Source organism: Eriocheir sinensis, chromosome 12 (genome assembly GCF_024679095.1).
Source record: "Eriocheir sinensis breed Jianghai 21 chromosome 12, ASM2467909v1, whole genome shotgun sequence".
NCBI lineage: Eukaryota > Metazoa > Arthropoda > Malacostraca > Decapoda > Varunidae > Eriocheir > Eriocheir sinensis.
In genome coordinates, this window is record NC_066520.1 from 21982126 (window position 1) to 21994928 (window position 12803).

Consider the following 12803-nt stretch of genomic DNA (forward strand, 5'->3'; position numbering starts at 1 on the left):
GTGTGTGTGTGTGTGTGTGTGTGTGTGTGTGTTCAATTGTGATACTATTATGATGTGTCAAATTAGATTAAAGTTTCATACGCAATTTAATGTTTTAATAAGCAAGCGCATTCCTCCGCAGTCAATGAATCACGCAAGTATTGTTATATGGATACGTATTGATAGAGAGGCTCACAGTAGGTTCTGAGGAAAGTGATGAATCTGAATACTGCTAAGAAACAAAGACCCAGCGAACCACACCCAACACCCCGTCGCAAGCATTACAGAGCACGGAGTCAGGGTCGGTATTCTCAGACGCCTCCACCTCTCACATCAACTATTTCCAAGGGTCGAAAAAGAGATCGGTTGGGTTTTCATGAGTGCTTTTTCACAATCACAGCACAGAAGAAGGGTCAAACTACCACCAGGGCCTTTGAGCGACCCCTGGAAACGTCCGAAACTCCTAGGAAAAGCGTGCTGTATGTGTGCTGGGGCCCCGAAAGGTTTGAGGATATGGCCCCAGCTGTTGAGCCTACGATGATGCTTCGCCAATACGGGGTCGTTGGCGAATAGCGTGATGCGAAACAAAGGATTAGAACCCACAAAAAACTTATACTTGTGTACGTTTCTCATCCCATCTGACACAAAACACGAGTGGCAATAAGCCTAATAATTTACAAGGAGACGGTGAAAAAACGAAACAAAAGGAGACAATTGAATGGAAATCTGCGCAGTTACCGAACACAACTATCTGAGGCACTCCACTCCTATACTCTAGCATGTCAGGCGTTCTTCACTCAGAGGAAAGGGTTAAGATTCGTTTTAGTACCGTGCCAGTATTTCATTACCTACCTTATGAAACATCACTAGCTCTTCATATATCTTTTCTACAAACGTTCAACAATCATGGAAACCTGCCAGAGGAGGCTATACGCTTTCGTGAATATTATCCCCTATTTTCAACAATAAATAGTCCTTGAATTGGATTTTGAAAACGTTTCCATGATTGTTGAACGTTTGCAGAAGACATATGAAGAGCTAGTGATGTTTCATAAGGTAGGTAATGAAATATTGGCACGGTACTAAAACGAATCTTCACACAAGAAAGTCTTAAGTAATCATCCTGGGGAGTTGATTTACACACACGGGCGGGGCAACGAGTGGTGGTTCCCGTGCTTCATAACAAGTGCTTCGGTGCTTCATTCACTCGCCTACAAAACATCTCCCCTCCAATACGACTTCCCAGACTACTCCAAGTCAGGCGTTCTTCATCTCTAAAAACTCTTAAATAATCATCCTTGGTGTTGATTTACAGACACAAGGGCAGGGGCAACAGGTAGCGATTCCTAATTGCTTCATAAGTGCTTCGGTTCCTCGCTCAATAGCCCACAAAACTTCTCCCCTCCAATACTTCTTCCCAGATTACTCCAAGTGCTTCCAGGAACACTTTTCTATACAAACAAGACACACCAAATAGTACTTACTCGATTCTGAAGTACCACCAGCCAGGAAGAACGTGATCACTGACATCCCGTGGACACAAAGCAGAGCGCATTGCTGGTGGTCACTTGCACGGGGTCTGCGCGGGGTAGTCTGCGCAGTGCAAGGCGAGCGCGGGAGTATTCAAATTTGTGGATGATGGCCAGGGGGTATTCTTAGTGGGTGTGGGTTATGTGCTGGTTTTGTGGGTTTGGGGCGGACATGCTGGGTTTGTAAGATATAATAAAACCACCTCTCCTCCCGAAATTGACAACCCTTTCAGCCACTTCTTTGGATTCTTTTTGGGTGCGAATAGCGGGCATTTTTTTATTATTGTTTACTTTTTTTGTGCCCTTGAGCTGTCTCCTTTGTTGTAAAAAATATGCTAAAGACTAAGAAAGTTACTGGTCATAATTTTAGGGTCTTGTAATCAATAGAAGCTAAGAAATTTGGGGAAACTGCATAGGAAATCTCTTTAGTATCTGGAGCCAAGGAGAAAATCTGTCCATTATGGTGACTATAGATTGGTTTGGGCACTTACCTGGTTACTGTGTCAGGCTGTGGAGCTGGCCCTGAATTCACTGCTAATACTTAAATGCTATTGGCTGTTATTTCTTACTTAGGTCCTTTAGAATTCTCTGATTAATTATTGGGTAAGTCTGAAGATTGTCGCTCACTTCAACTTTTCTCATCAAGTTCTTTATACTCTTAGCTGTTTGGCTGTACTATTTCCACAATCTTCTGTTATCTTCAAACTTTATTTTACTCCATCATCAGAAATTAAACAAACACCAGAAATGCAAATGATGAAAGTACTTATGAGTGTTTCATTTCATACTACTTGTTGTACATCAAGAACACACCAACAACTATGGAATGGAGTCTTAACCAGCCCTTGAGTTTATGTGCAACTATACAACGAAACACAAAGCCAAGTTCAGCTGATGGGGTATCGAGGAGGCGTCCGGCAAGGTAAGAAAGGAGAGAACTTGTTGAACATCTGTTTATTATGTGACACGGTGGCCATACAGGGACAAGATACAGGGTACGGGCGGGACTCTCAAGCCTTCCTGAAACCCCACAGAGCCTTAAGCTCCACACCAGAACACAGGGCGGCAGCCTTGGCCACGCAGGAGAGGAGGAGGAGGAGGGAGAAGAGGGGGTGAAGGGGGGAGATGAGTAGGAGAAGGAGGCGGGAGGAGGAAGAGGAGGATGTGATTCTGACTAGCTCATGAGCCGGGGGTAAAAGGAGTAAACTGTGTACATGAGTTTAGCAAGACAGGGTCCCCGGCCCTCCACGCAGGTGCCGGCACGAGCTTGGGTGGGGCGGGGCGGGGCAGGGCACACCCAGGCTCTCCCACCCTCCCTGCTCCCTCCGCTGCTGCCAACACTACAGTAGTCCCTCACAGCACAAATATCACCTCTGTCCCACCTGGCCCACAGGTCCAGTGTTCACAGCAGAGGGGAGGAGCACCACTCCCTGGTTCCTAGCGTCTCACTTTCCTGGTAACAAGTAAGGCTTGTTATATGTTTTTTGTGCACTTAAGTGACATGAATTTACACCATCATGTGAGGTGAACAAATAAAATTTGAAATACATAAAATTGAATATATAATATATATATGTATATTATACATTTATCTACTAAACACTATGAATACTAACAACATCTTCAAAGTTTAGTTTGTCAACAGAAAACATCTGTTAAGTGGTTGGCACAGGTATTGATTAAGGTGTCAGGAGTCTGGTGGGGCTGTCCAGGCCACACACACAGGCGGGGAACTGCCTAGCAGCAGCACATATAAACTTACTCTCCCATAATATGTAATGAAAATAAATGTGGTTCAGCAATAAATATGACCAGGCAGCCTGGTCCATCTACCTATGGAACACTACAACCTTAAGAAATTTAAGACACCATGTACGCACATCATAAAAATCTAGCTAATCTTTGGTTCATCGAACACGTCCAACCACTGGACCGACACGACACGCGTCCCTCACGCCGCCGCAACATTAACACTAAATATCACTGGTCGCCTGCCCGCCACACGCACCAGAAAAGAGGCGCTCGTGGCGGTGCTCCAAAACGCAAGCGCAGTTGACCTGTCACAGGCTTAGTGAGCGGGGCGGGGCAGCCCGGCCAGTCACGTGTAGGCTCACGGAGGGTCCTGCCCGCCCGTTACTTGACCTCAGAGTCCTCGTCCATGGGCTCCTCTTCATCATTGGAGGCGCCGGCAGCAGTGGCCTGGGGGGAGGGCTCCGGACTCCTGAAAGAACACACACCTGCACAGGCCGCCACAAACACCAAACTTAATCTAAGAAAACCAAGACCTCACCACCAAGAAAACACAACTGGAAGGAAGAAGTAACTTTTAACCTCATATTTTCTTTCCCCAGATTTATGTATATTCTCAAGAACTAACGTAATTTTATACTTCCTGCCCATTTTCACATATTACTTCAATCTCATTCTAATTCTCTCCATATCTGTTGCAACCCAGCCTTTCCTTGCAATCACCTTTGTTGCGTGTGTATTTACCTAGTTGTGTGCTCATCCTCACCTGGACTGTGAGTTCTGGGGGTCCACTCTCAGCGAGGCCATGGCTGAGACTGTCTCCTGCTCATCCTCACGGCCTTGAGCCTCTGCTTGGGACAGGCCCAGCAACGCACTCTGTCGCCGCACCACTGGCCAGGGACCGCTCTGGGGGAACAATAACACTCATACATCAAGGCCAAAATAAGAACACTCAAACATTTGCTTCTGTCTCTCTCTTTCTCAGCTCAATTCCTTAGTCATTTATGGGGCAGTACGGAAAAAGCTATAGTGATAAGGGACAACAGGAATGCTCAAACTTAGCCCCTGTCTCTACCTCTCTTTTTCAGCTCAAGTCCTAAGTTTATTTATTATGGGGCAGTATGGAAAGAGCTATGGTGCTATGGGACACGGACTCACCTGCACAGCAATAACATTCTGGAGGGTTTTGAGAGCGTTCTGGCAGGGTGGGCGCGTCAGCTCATGCTCAGAGATGGGTGGAGGGTCCTCCCCTGTCAAGGCTCTCACACAGGCCTCAGAGGCGTCGCTGATGCTGGTGAGGTCGTAGCCGCCCTCCAGCGCAAGCACCACCTGCGGAACACATCAAATGAGCACCTATACTTTACACAGACATCATTTTACATCTCTATCTCATACAAGGAACCAAGAAAAGAACTTGTTGTTTGTGTGATATAATGAGGAGGAGGATGTGAAAGGGGTGACTTGCCATTTTTATAGTCTTAAGCATATTGTGTTTTCACGCAACCACCAGACTCTACACACACACACCCACCACCAGATGAGTTAGACAGAAGAATCGCACAACTTTACACCTACGAATCACCCAGCTTAAGGTTGTTTAAGGGGTGACTTGCCATTTTTATAGCCTTGAGCATATTGTGTTTTCAAGCAACCACCAGACTCTACACACACACACCCACCACCAGATGAGTTAGACAGAAGAATCGCACAACTTTACACCTACGAATCACCCAGCTTAAGGTTGTTTAAGGGGTGACTTGCCATTTTTATAGCCTTGAGCATATTGTGTTTTCAAGCAACCACCAGACTCTACACACACACACCCACCACCAGATGAGTTAGACAGAAGAATCGCACAACTTTACGCCTACAAATCATCCAGCTTAAGGTTGCTTAAGGGGTGACTTGCCATTTTTATAGCCTTGAGCATATTGTGTTTTCAAGCAACCACCAGACTCTACACACACACCCTATGCCAGATGAGTTTGACAGAAGAATCACAAAACTTTATGCCTACGAATCACCCAGTTTAAGGTCGTTTTTTCCTTAACTTCCTTCACCCCACATTGCAGCAAGAATTCAGCCACCAGATGTTACCAAAAACAGATTACCCCCTTGATTGCTTTGGTCGCCCCTTTCACACTAAACACCTCAATCATAGTCTATCAGAAACCTGCGTCTCGCCCACACGAACTGACCTTGCCACGAGCGAGGGTCATAAGCTGCTTGGTCATGTGGGCAAAGCAACTCGCCGAGACCTTGTAGCCTCCCAGGGGCGGGGGATGGCCGTCTGCTGCGTCAAAGCCGGCACTCACCAGCACCACGTCAGGGTCGAAGTCCTGGTGAAGAGGAGGAGGATGATAAAACAGGAACAGGATGGACGTGAATCTTTATCACAGAATCTTTTGAGAACTATTGAGATGACGAGGATGGGAGGAATGACTAATAATAAAGAGGAGGAAGATGAAAAGGAAAATGAAGAAAAGGAAGATAAAATAATGAAGATAATGTCTGGTGAAGAGAAGGAGGAGGATGAAAAAACAGGAACAAGACGGCCATGAATCTACATCACAGAATCCTTTGAGAACCACCGAGATGATGAGAATGGGAAAACTTACTAAATATTGCAGATAATGTCTGACGAAGAGGATGATAATGAAGCAAAGGAACAGAACTGACTAACAATGGCAATAATAAGCACCAAAGTAACAAACCCCCACCGTCTCACCTTAGCAATGGGCATCACAACACTCCTGAAGGCCGCCAGGTACTCCGCGTCACCCATCGGAGGCTTCAGTCCCCCGGAGAAAGCGATGTTGACGTTGAAGCCATACCCATTGCCCTCGCCCACCTGCCAAAAACCGAGGCAAGTCAATACACATCAATAGGATAAGTTAGTCAGGAAATATATGCTTGAACCGAGGCGAGTCAATATACGTCAATAGGATAAGTTAGTCAGGAAATATATGCTTGAACCGAGGCAGTCAATGTACGTCAATAGGATAAGTTAGTCAGGAAATATATGCTTGAACCGATGCGCGTCAATACACATCAATAGGATAAGTTAGTCAAGAAATATATGCTTGTGTAAAAAGACAACAGCAGCTCCTTTTCTCTCATTACTAATCATCAAAGTGTTTAGTTAAGAAATATATCCTCATGTAGAAAGAAATTAATAGCACGTTTCCTTATTTTTTGCGGTTCTGTCTCTATCAACAAATTGGAGCTCAGTCAGGAAATATATCCTTAGAGAGACATTAATAGCACCTCTACATTTTCCCTTTATTTTTCTTTATACTCGTCTCATAAAAGGGAGCTCAGTCAGGAAATATATCCTTAGAGAGACATTAATAGCACCTTTACATTTTCCCTTTATTTTTCTTTGTACTCGTCTCATAAAAGGGAGCTCAGTCAAGAAATATATCCTTATAGAGACACTAATAGCAGCTCTACATTTTCCCTTTATTTTTCTTTATACTCGTCTCATAAAAGGGAGCTCAGTCAGGAAATATGTCCTCATTTAAACTCTCCTTCTTCCCATTACTCCTTGTACTTTTGTCTCTATCATTACATTGGAGCTGAGTTAAACATATTCTCAAGTAAACATATATTGCTAGCATGTCCCTATTTCCCTTTATACTTCCTGAGACCTTAACTAACATCAATGGGAACTAAAGAGATATCCTTCCCCTCCACATCTCCTCTTTTCCCATTGTTGTTTGTACTTGTCTCTGTCATTACATTGGAGCTCAGTTAAACATATATTACTAGCATGTCCACAGTTCCCTTTACTTCCTGAGACCTTAACTAACATCAATAGGAACTAAAGAGATATCCTTCCCCTCTGCACCTCCCCTTTTCCCATTATTGTTTGTGCTTCTGTCTCTGTCATCACATTGGAGCCGAGTTAATCATATTCTCGGGTATAAATATATTGCTAACATTCCCCAATTTCCCTTACTTCCTGGGGTCGTAACTTACATCAGTGGGAGCCCCAGTGCCAGGGAAGAAGCTCCCATCATCATAGCGGTGCATGGAGATGTACAGGATATGTGGGTCATTGTAGAACATGGACTGTGTGCCGTTCCCATGATGCACATCCTAGGGGAGAAGAAAATCATGCACGTTAAAATAGTTTGTCATCTGAATTAGTTGGAAGTTTTGTCTAATACTGAACGAGGAAATGGAAGGGGATTAATCCTCTTCTAAACCTCTTAATCCTCTTCCATTTCCTTAATCCTCTTCTAAACCTCTTAATCCTCATCCATTTCCTTAATCCTCTTCTAAACCTCTTAATCCTCATCCATTTCCTTAATCCTCTTCTAAACCTCTTAATCCTCTTCCATTTCCTTAATCCTCTTCTAAACCTCTTAATCCTCTTCCATTTCCTTAATCCTCTTCTAAACCTCTTAATCCTCTTCCATTTCCTTAATCCTCTTCTAAACCTCTTAATCCTCTTCCATTTCCTTAATCCTCTTCTAAATCCTTTCCATACAGCGGTGAAGGCCAAATCCGTGCCAATTGCAGCGGATGGGTTAATACTGAACTCTGATGATAGATGAACTCTGGTACTAAATCCTCCTCACTGTAGGATGTTTCGACTTTCAAGGGCAGAAAAACGTATCAATAACAGGTGGTGAGTAAGCAACTGATACAAGTCCAGCGTCAGGTCAAGATGATAACACTAGCACTCAATGGGAAGCCTATACTAACTACCTAACTATCTAAGGGAACCATAACAGCAGCTATCCAATACTCACCCAGTCCACAATAAGTATTTTCTCCAGGCTAAGCTTCTGGTGCAGTTGGCGAGCAGCGATGGCGACGGAATTGAAGAAGCAGAAGCCCATCGCCTGCTGGTGCTCCGCGTGGTGCCCTGGAGGACGGACCAGCGCGAAGCCATTACGCAGCTCACCTGTTGCAACTGTAAGGACAGGGAGAAATACGTATATGTTAACTGTAAGGGATGGGGAGAAATATACCTAACCTAACCTATATAGCAACTGTAAGGGACAGGTAAAATATATGTCAACTGTAAGGGATGAGGAGAAATATACCTAACCTAACCTAACCTAACCTATGTAGCAACTGTAATGGATGGTAAGAAATATATATCAGACGTTTCTCTTCCTTTTACTTCTCAAAAATGCTCAACGCTAATTTTCGTCAGCACTCATTGATAGAAAATACAATGACGTTTCTCTCTTACATCTTACAAATGCTCAACGCTAATTTTCGTTGACAATCATCCATAGAAAATACAATAACATATCTCTCTTACATCTTACAAATGCTCAAGTCTAATTCTGGTTTACATTCTTCGATGGGAAACTGAATATTTGAGTTTGCCTTTGACTGCTTCTCCTGCCCAGATAGGCTACTCATTTTTACCTCCTATTATGAAGCAATTTTGAAACAACAATTTTAGTGTAAGAAAATTGCATTGTAAGTTTGATTGAATGATGTCTATAGAGTACAATCCCCCACATGTGAGACCAGTGGGTGAAGGAAGTCGCTGGATCAACGCGCACCTTTGTAGGACAGATCTATCACACAGCCGGCAGCCATGCGAGCGGCCGAGGACGTGTGCATCTCATTCCAGGTGGTGTCCAGGTCCACGCCGATGCCTCCGCAGTGCAGCCGGACGAAGCTCTTGATGGGCAGGTCAGCAAACATACTCAGGTCCAGTCGAGATCGGTTCAGGGGGTTCGTGCCTGTTGGGAGGAAGCGGAAGGGTGATCGGTGCTCTTATACGGGAACTCACTACCTTGCATATTATCTCCTGAAGTCGGAAAGTTACTATTTATATACATTTTCTATTTTCATGGCAAGGGAGGCAGCTCAAGGGCAAAAAACAAAACAGCAACAAGAAGTCCGCCAGACGCTGCTCCGAAAGAAGAAAAAAGAAAAAAAGGTAATGAGAGAGGTCAGTTGTCTAGGAACTCATTTTCGTTGAACCCTTGCAAACCCCACTCTATGACCTTAACCCCTTGACTGCATATTTCCTACAAGCAGACATCACCAAGCTACAGGAATGGAGCAAAAAGTGGCTGCTATAATTCAGTGAAGAAAAATGTAAAGTCCTGCACCTTGGGAGGGGATATCCATCATACCAATACCACATTTGAAACATTCCACTATCCACCACAGAGGCAGAGAAAGACATGGGAGTATACGTTACCAGGCTACCAGTCAAAGCCAAATCCGTGCAAATTGCAGCGGATGGGTTAATGTAGTGGACTTAGTGAAGACGAACAAGATACAAGTGAACGCAGTGAAGTGGACTCACCGAAGAGAAGAGTGTGTGCCTCACTATGGCATGACTGTATCTCCTCAGGTGTGGCTTTGCGAGTGCGGAGACAGTAGCAGCGGTGGAAGAGGCCGGTCTCCTGCAGCCGTGCCATGATGGAATGCAGGCGCCCCGCATGCTCGGGGTGGTGGGAGTTGTCGCCACACGCACACTGGTGCTTCAGCATCATGTTGTCGTAGGCAAACCCAGTTGTTGCGCCCTGAAGCACAGAGACATGTGAGTAATATTAAGGTGATGTCACACTGGGAAACTAAAGTGTGTTAAGCTGAAAAGTGAAAAGCATGTGAAGAACTCTGGAGAAGTAATGATGACCTCAATACTGAACAGAAAGGTGACTGGATTTTTTTTTTTTTTTTTTTTTTTTTACAGGAAAGGAAACAGCTCAAGGGCATAAGAATAAGCACAGAGAAAACAAAAAGCCTGCTGAACGCTGCTCCTTGAGGAATATGAAGATTAAATGTTGACTAACCTGCTTGCTGATGTTGATTTGTTCCTGTGGTGAGCCTTGAGGGGAGAGGGTGACCAGGGGAGAGCTGAGGGCGCGGGACAGGGGCCGCGCCATGTGGCTACCGGAGCGCGGGGTGAAGGCCGAACCTAAAGAGGAAAGGAGGGATACTGTGCCAGGTCAACAAGACACTACTCAGAGAGACTCGCCAGATGTATACATGCAAATAACAGGTGGAGGAGAGCCTAGGCACTCACTGGTGGAGGAGTGGAGAGGCGGAGGCTTGCCAGTCAGGTCTCGGTGGTGTGGGAAGAGCAGGTGCTCTCGGTGGTGTCTGGCCAGCTGACTCTCCTCAATCTTGCGTTCAGTGAGGTCTATTACCTGCCACAGAGAGATGGGAGGGTGAGGCATGGCAGGCGAAGGAGGACTAACACGCCTTGCCCTCACAGGGTTATGCAAACAAAGTATTTCATTAGCAAGGTTGTTCCTATTAGGTCCAAGCAGGGTAGGTATGAAACAAGTAACTACAGGCAGCAGCAGGTAACTTAAAAACGGAATAAAGTACAAAGAACAAAAACAAAAGAATGACTACAGCAGCCAGAGGAAGCCCTGGTGGTGATGGTAAGGACTGACACCAAACTTAATCAACATGAGCTGATGGCTTGTACATATTCAGATAACAACAACATGATGCTTGGCAGGTCTTGAGACAGAAGTAACATACCCTCTTTCCAGCATCAGTGAGTGTCACACCAGTCAATGTTTTTAACCAGGGCTGCCTACAAGCGGGTCCAGCAGGAGTAGGGTCAAGAGGGTTTATCCCAAGGGTGCCATAGCTCACAACAGGGTCCAGAGGCTCCTGAGTGTACCATTGAGGGAGGAATATAGTGGACATTCTCATCTGGCCGTACACTTCAAAAATAGCCTTCACTCCACGGGCCGTATTACAAGTCGAATCCGAGAAGTTTTGGATCCCTACAGAGTTCGGGGTGAATAACTCTATAGCGACCAGAAGCTTCTTGGATTCGACCTGTCCTACGGCCCCATAACACAAGCTGTACATGGTCAAAAGCTCAGCTGACACCACAGTTGCTATAAGTCACTTGTTTCCAAAATAAAAATGAGGTAAAAGTTTTAATCCACCTGGAGGAGGCACAAAAGGGCAGGACAAGAGTGACTAATGAAGAAAACTTGAACAAAGGCTTCGGAAGATGTGTCTCTAAGGGCCATCTGAAAGCCACATACAAACAGACACGCCCCAAAAAACTAACGTAATAACATGGCGTAAAATTGCTAAGAGAATCCAATAAACTTAATAATCAGTACACTAATAATGATAATAATAATGATGAGGCTGTTTGCTACTCTTAAAAAAATACTTGGTCAAAAAACTATGCAACACAGCCCTGGCAACAGAAGAAAAGGTGTGTTAGACGGGACAGAAGCTGGACAGCTCTATTAACGGAACACAGGAGCTACAGGGAAGGAGAGAGAGAGATAAAGAAGAGAAATAAATATAGAGAAATAAAGAAAGAAAGAAGGAAAAAAAGAAAGTAAGAAAGAAGAGAAAGGGAGAGATAGAGAGGAAGAAAGAAGGAAGAAAGGAAAAGGGAAATGGAAAGAAAGAGAAATTGAAAGAAAGAAAAAAAGAACAAGAGAAGAGAAAGAGATGGAGACACAAAGAAAGAAAGGAAGGAAGACAAGAAAGAAAGAAAGAAAGAAAGAGACAAGAAAGAGAAATAAAGAAAAAATAAAGAAAAAAAAGAAAAAGACAGCAATAAGTACAAGACACACAGAGACAGACTTAGAGACACTTTTGATACACTAACTCTACAAAAACTAACAGAAAAAAAAAATATTATAGACACGAAGTCAGAGAAAGAGGGAGAAAAATATATTGAGCTTCAGGGAGAGAATTGAGAAGAGGAAGTTAGCGAGAAACAATGAACCAGGGAAAGACTTACGGGAAGGAAAACACACACACACACACACACACATTCACGCCTTCACACACACACACACACACACACACACACACACACACAAAAGGGTCTAAATTCACATATTTCTGAATGCCCAGCTGACTAAAATATAGCAGACAAGTGTATTTTGAAGATTTAGAGTAAGATTCGTAAATACCAATCATGTAACTAATGTGCCAGACTTGCGTTGTAAAAGAGCTTGCTAGTATACTATCGTTTGTTTGTAATTTATATATGATTTACACTTTATCATCAAAACGAGGTAAGTAAACAGCCGTAACATGCAGCTTACTTTGCCGACAGACCCCATAACATGTTTTACGAATCCATACGTGTTAAGTGTTTCGTAAAATTTTGGGACTATTGAACTTGAGGGAAGGGCTGGTAACTTAGGTATTGTCAGATGCACCCACCTCTCACTTCAACAATTTCCAAAGGCCGAAAGGGAGATGAAACGGGTTCTAATGAGCGTTCCCTTAGGTTCACAGTACAGAAGAAGAGTTAAACTACCACCAGGGTCATATAACTAACCACATCAATTATTTCCAAGGGCCAAAAAGCCAATCAAATGGGTTTTAATGACCGTTCCTTTAGGTTCACAGTACAGAAGAAGAGTTAAACTACCACCAGGGTCATATAACTACCCATGGATATGCCCAAAACCCCTATGAAAAGCATCAAATATGTGTTTAAGAATATCCCCCCAGTTTTATTCCCTTGCTCAGCTGAACGCCCAAAAAACATTGAATTTCGACCCCAGAACACAGACGGGTGAGGTGTGCTAAGGGTGCCTGGCCGGGTGGGGGAGC

At 44.2% G+C, this 12803-nt stretch overlaps 1 protein-coding gene across 18 annotated transcripts in view; it reads right to left on the reverse strand.

Annotated features, from left to right (window-relative positions):
• Positions 1–3596: 3596 nt before the first annotated feature.
• Positions 3597–12803, reverse strand: part of LOC126997629 (histone deacetylase 4-like) — a 129618-nt gene continuing 120411 nt past the window's right edge. For 9 of the 18 annotated variants that reach the window (XM_050858834.1, XM_050858833.1, XM_050858825.1 and 6 more), the window contains 12 exons: positions 10737–10871; positions 10270–10393; positions 10037–10182; positions 9547–9766; positions 8789–8971; positions 8018–8181; positions 7239–7358; positions 5986–6108; positions 5456–5596; positions 4416–4586; positions 4024–4163; positions 3597–3729 (listed from right to left, as the gene is read on the reverse strand). In XM_050858834.1, the coding sequence (XP_050714791.1) occupies positions 3642–3729; positions 4024–4163; positions 4416–4586; positions 5456–5596; positions 5986–6108; positions 7239–7358; positions 8018–8181; positions 8789–8971; positions 9547–9766; positions 10037–10182; positions 10270–10393; positions 10737–10871 (1755 nt within the window). In that variant the 3' untranslated portion in view covers positions 3597–3641. Of the gene's footprint in view, positions 3746–4001; positions 4164–4415; positions 4587–5455; positions 5597–5985; positions 6109–7238; positions 7359–8017; positions 8182–8788; positions 8972–9546; positions 9767–10036; positions 10183–10269; positions 10394–10736; positions 10872–12803 lie in introns of all 18 variants that reach the window. The other 9 variants (XM_050858840.1, XM_050858838.1, XM_050858835.1 and 6 more) reach the window with 6 other exon arrangements.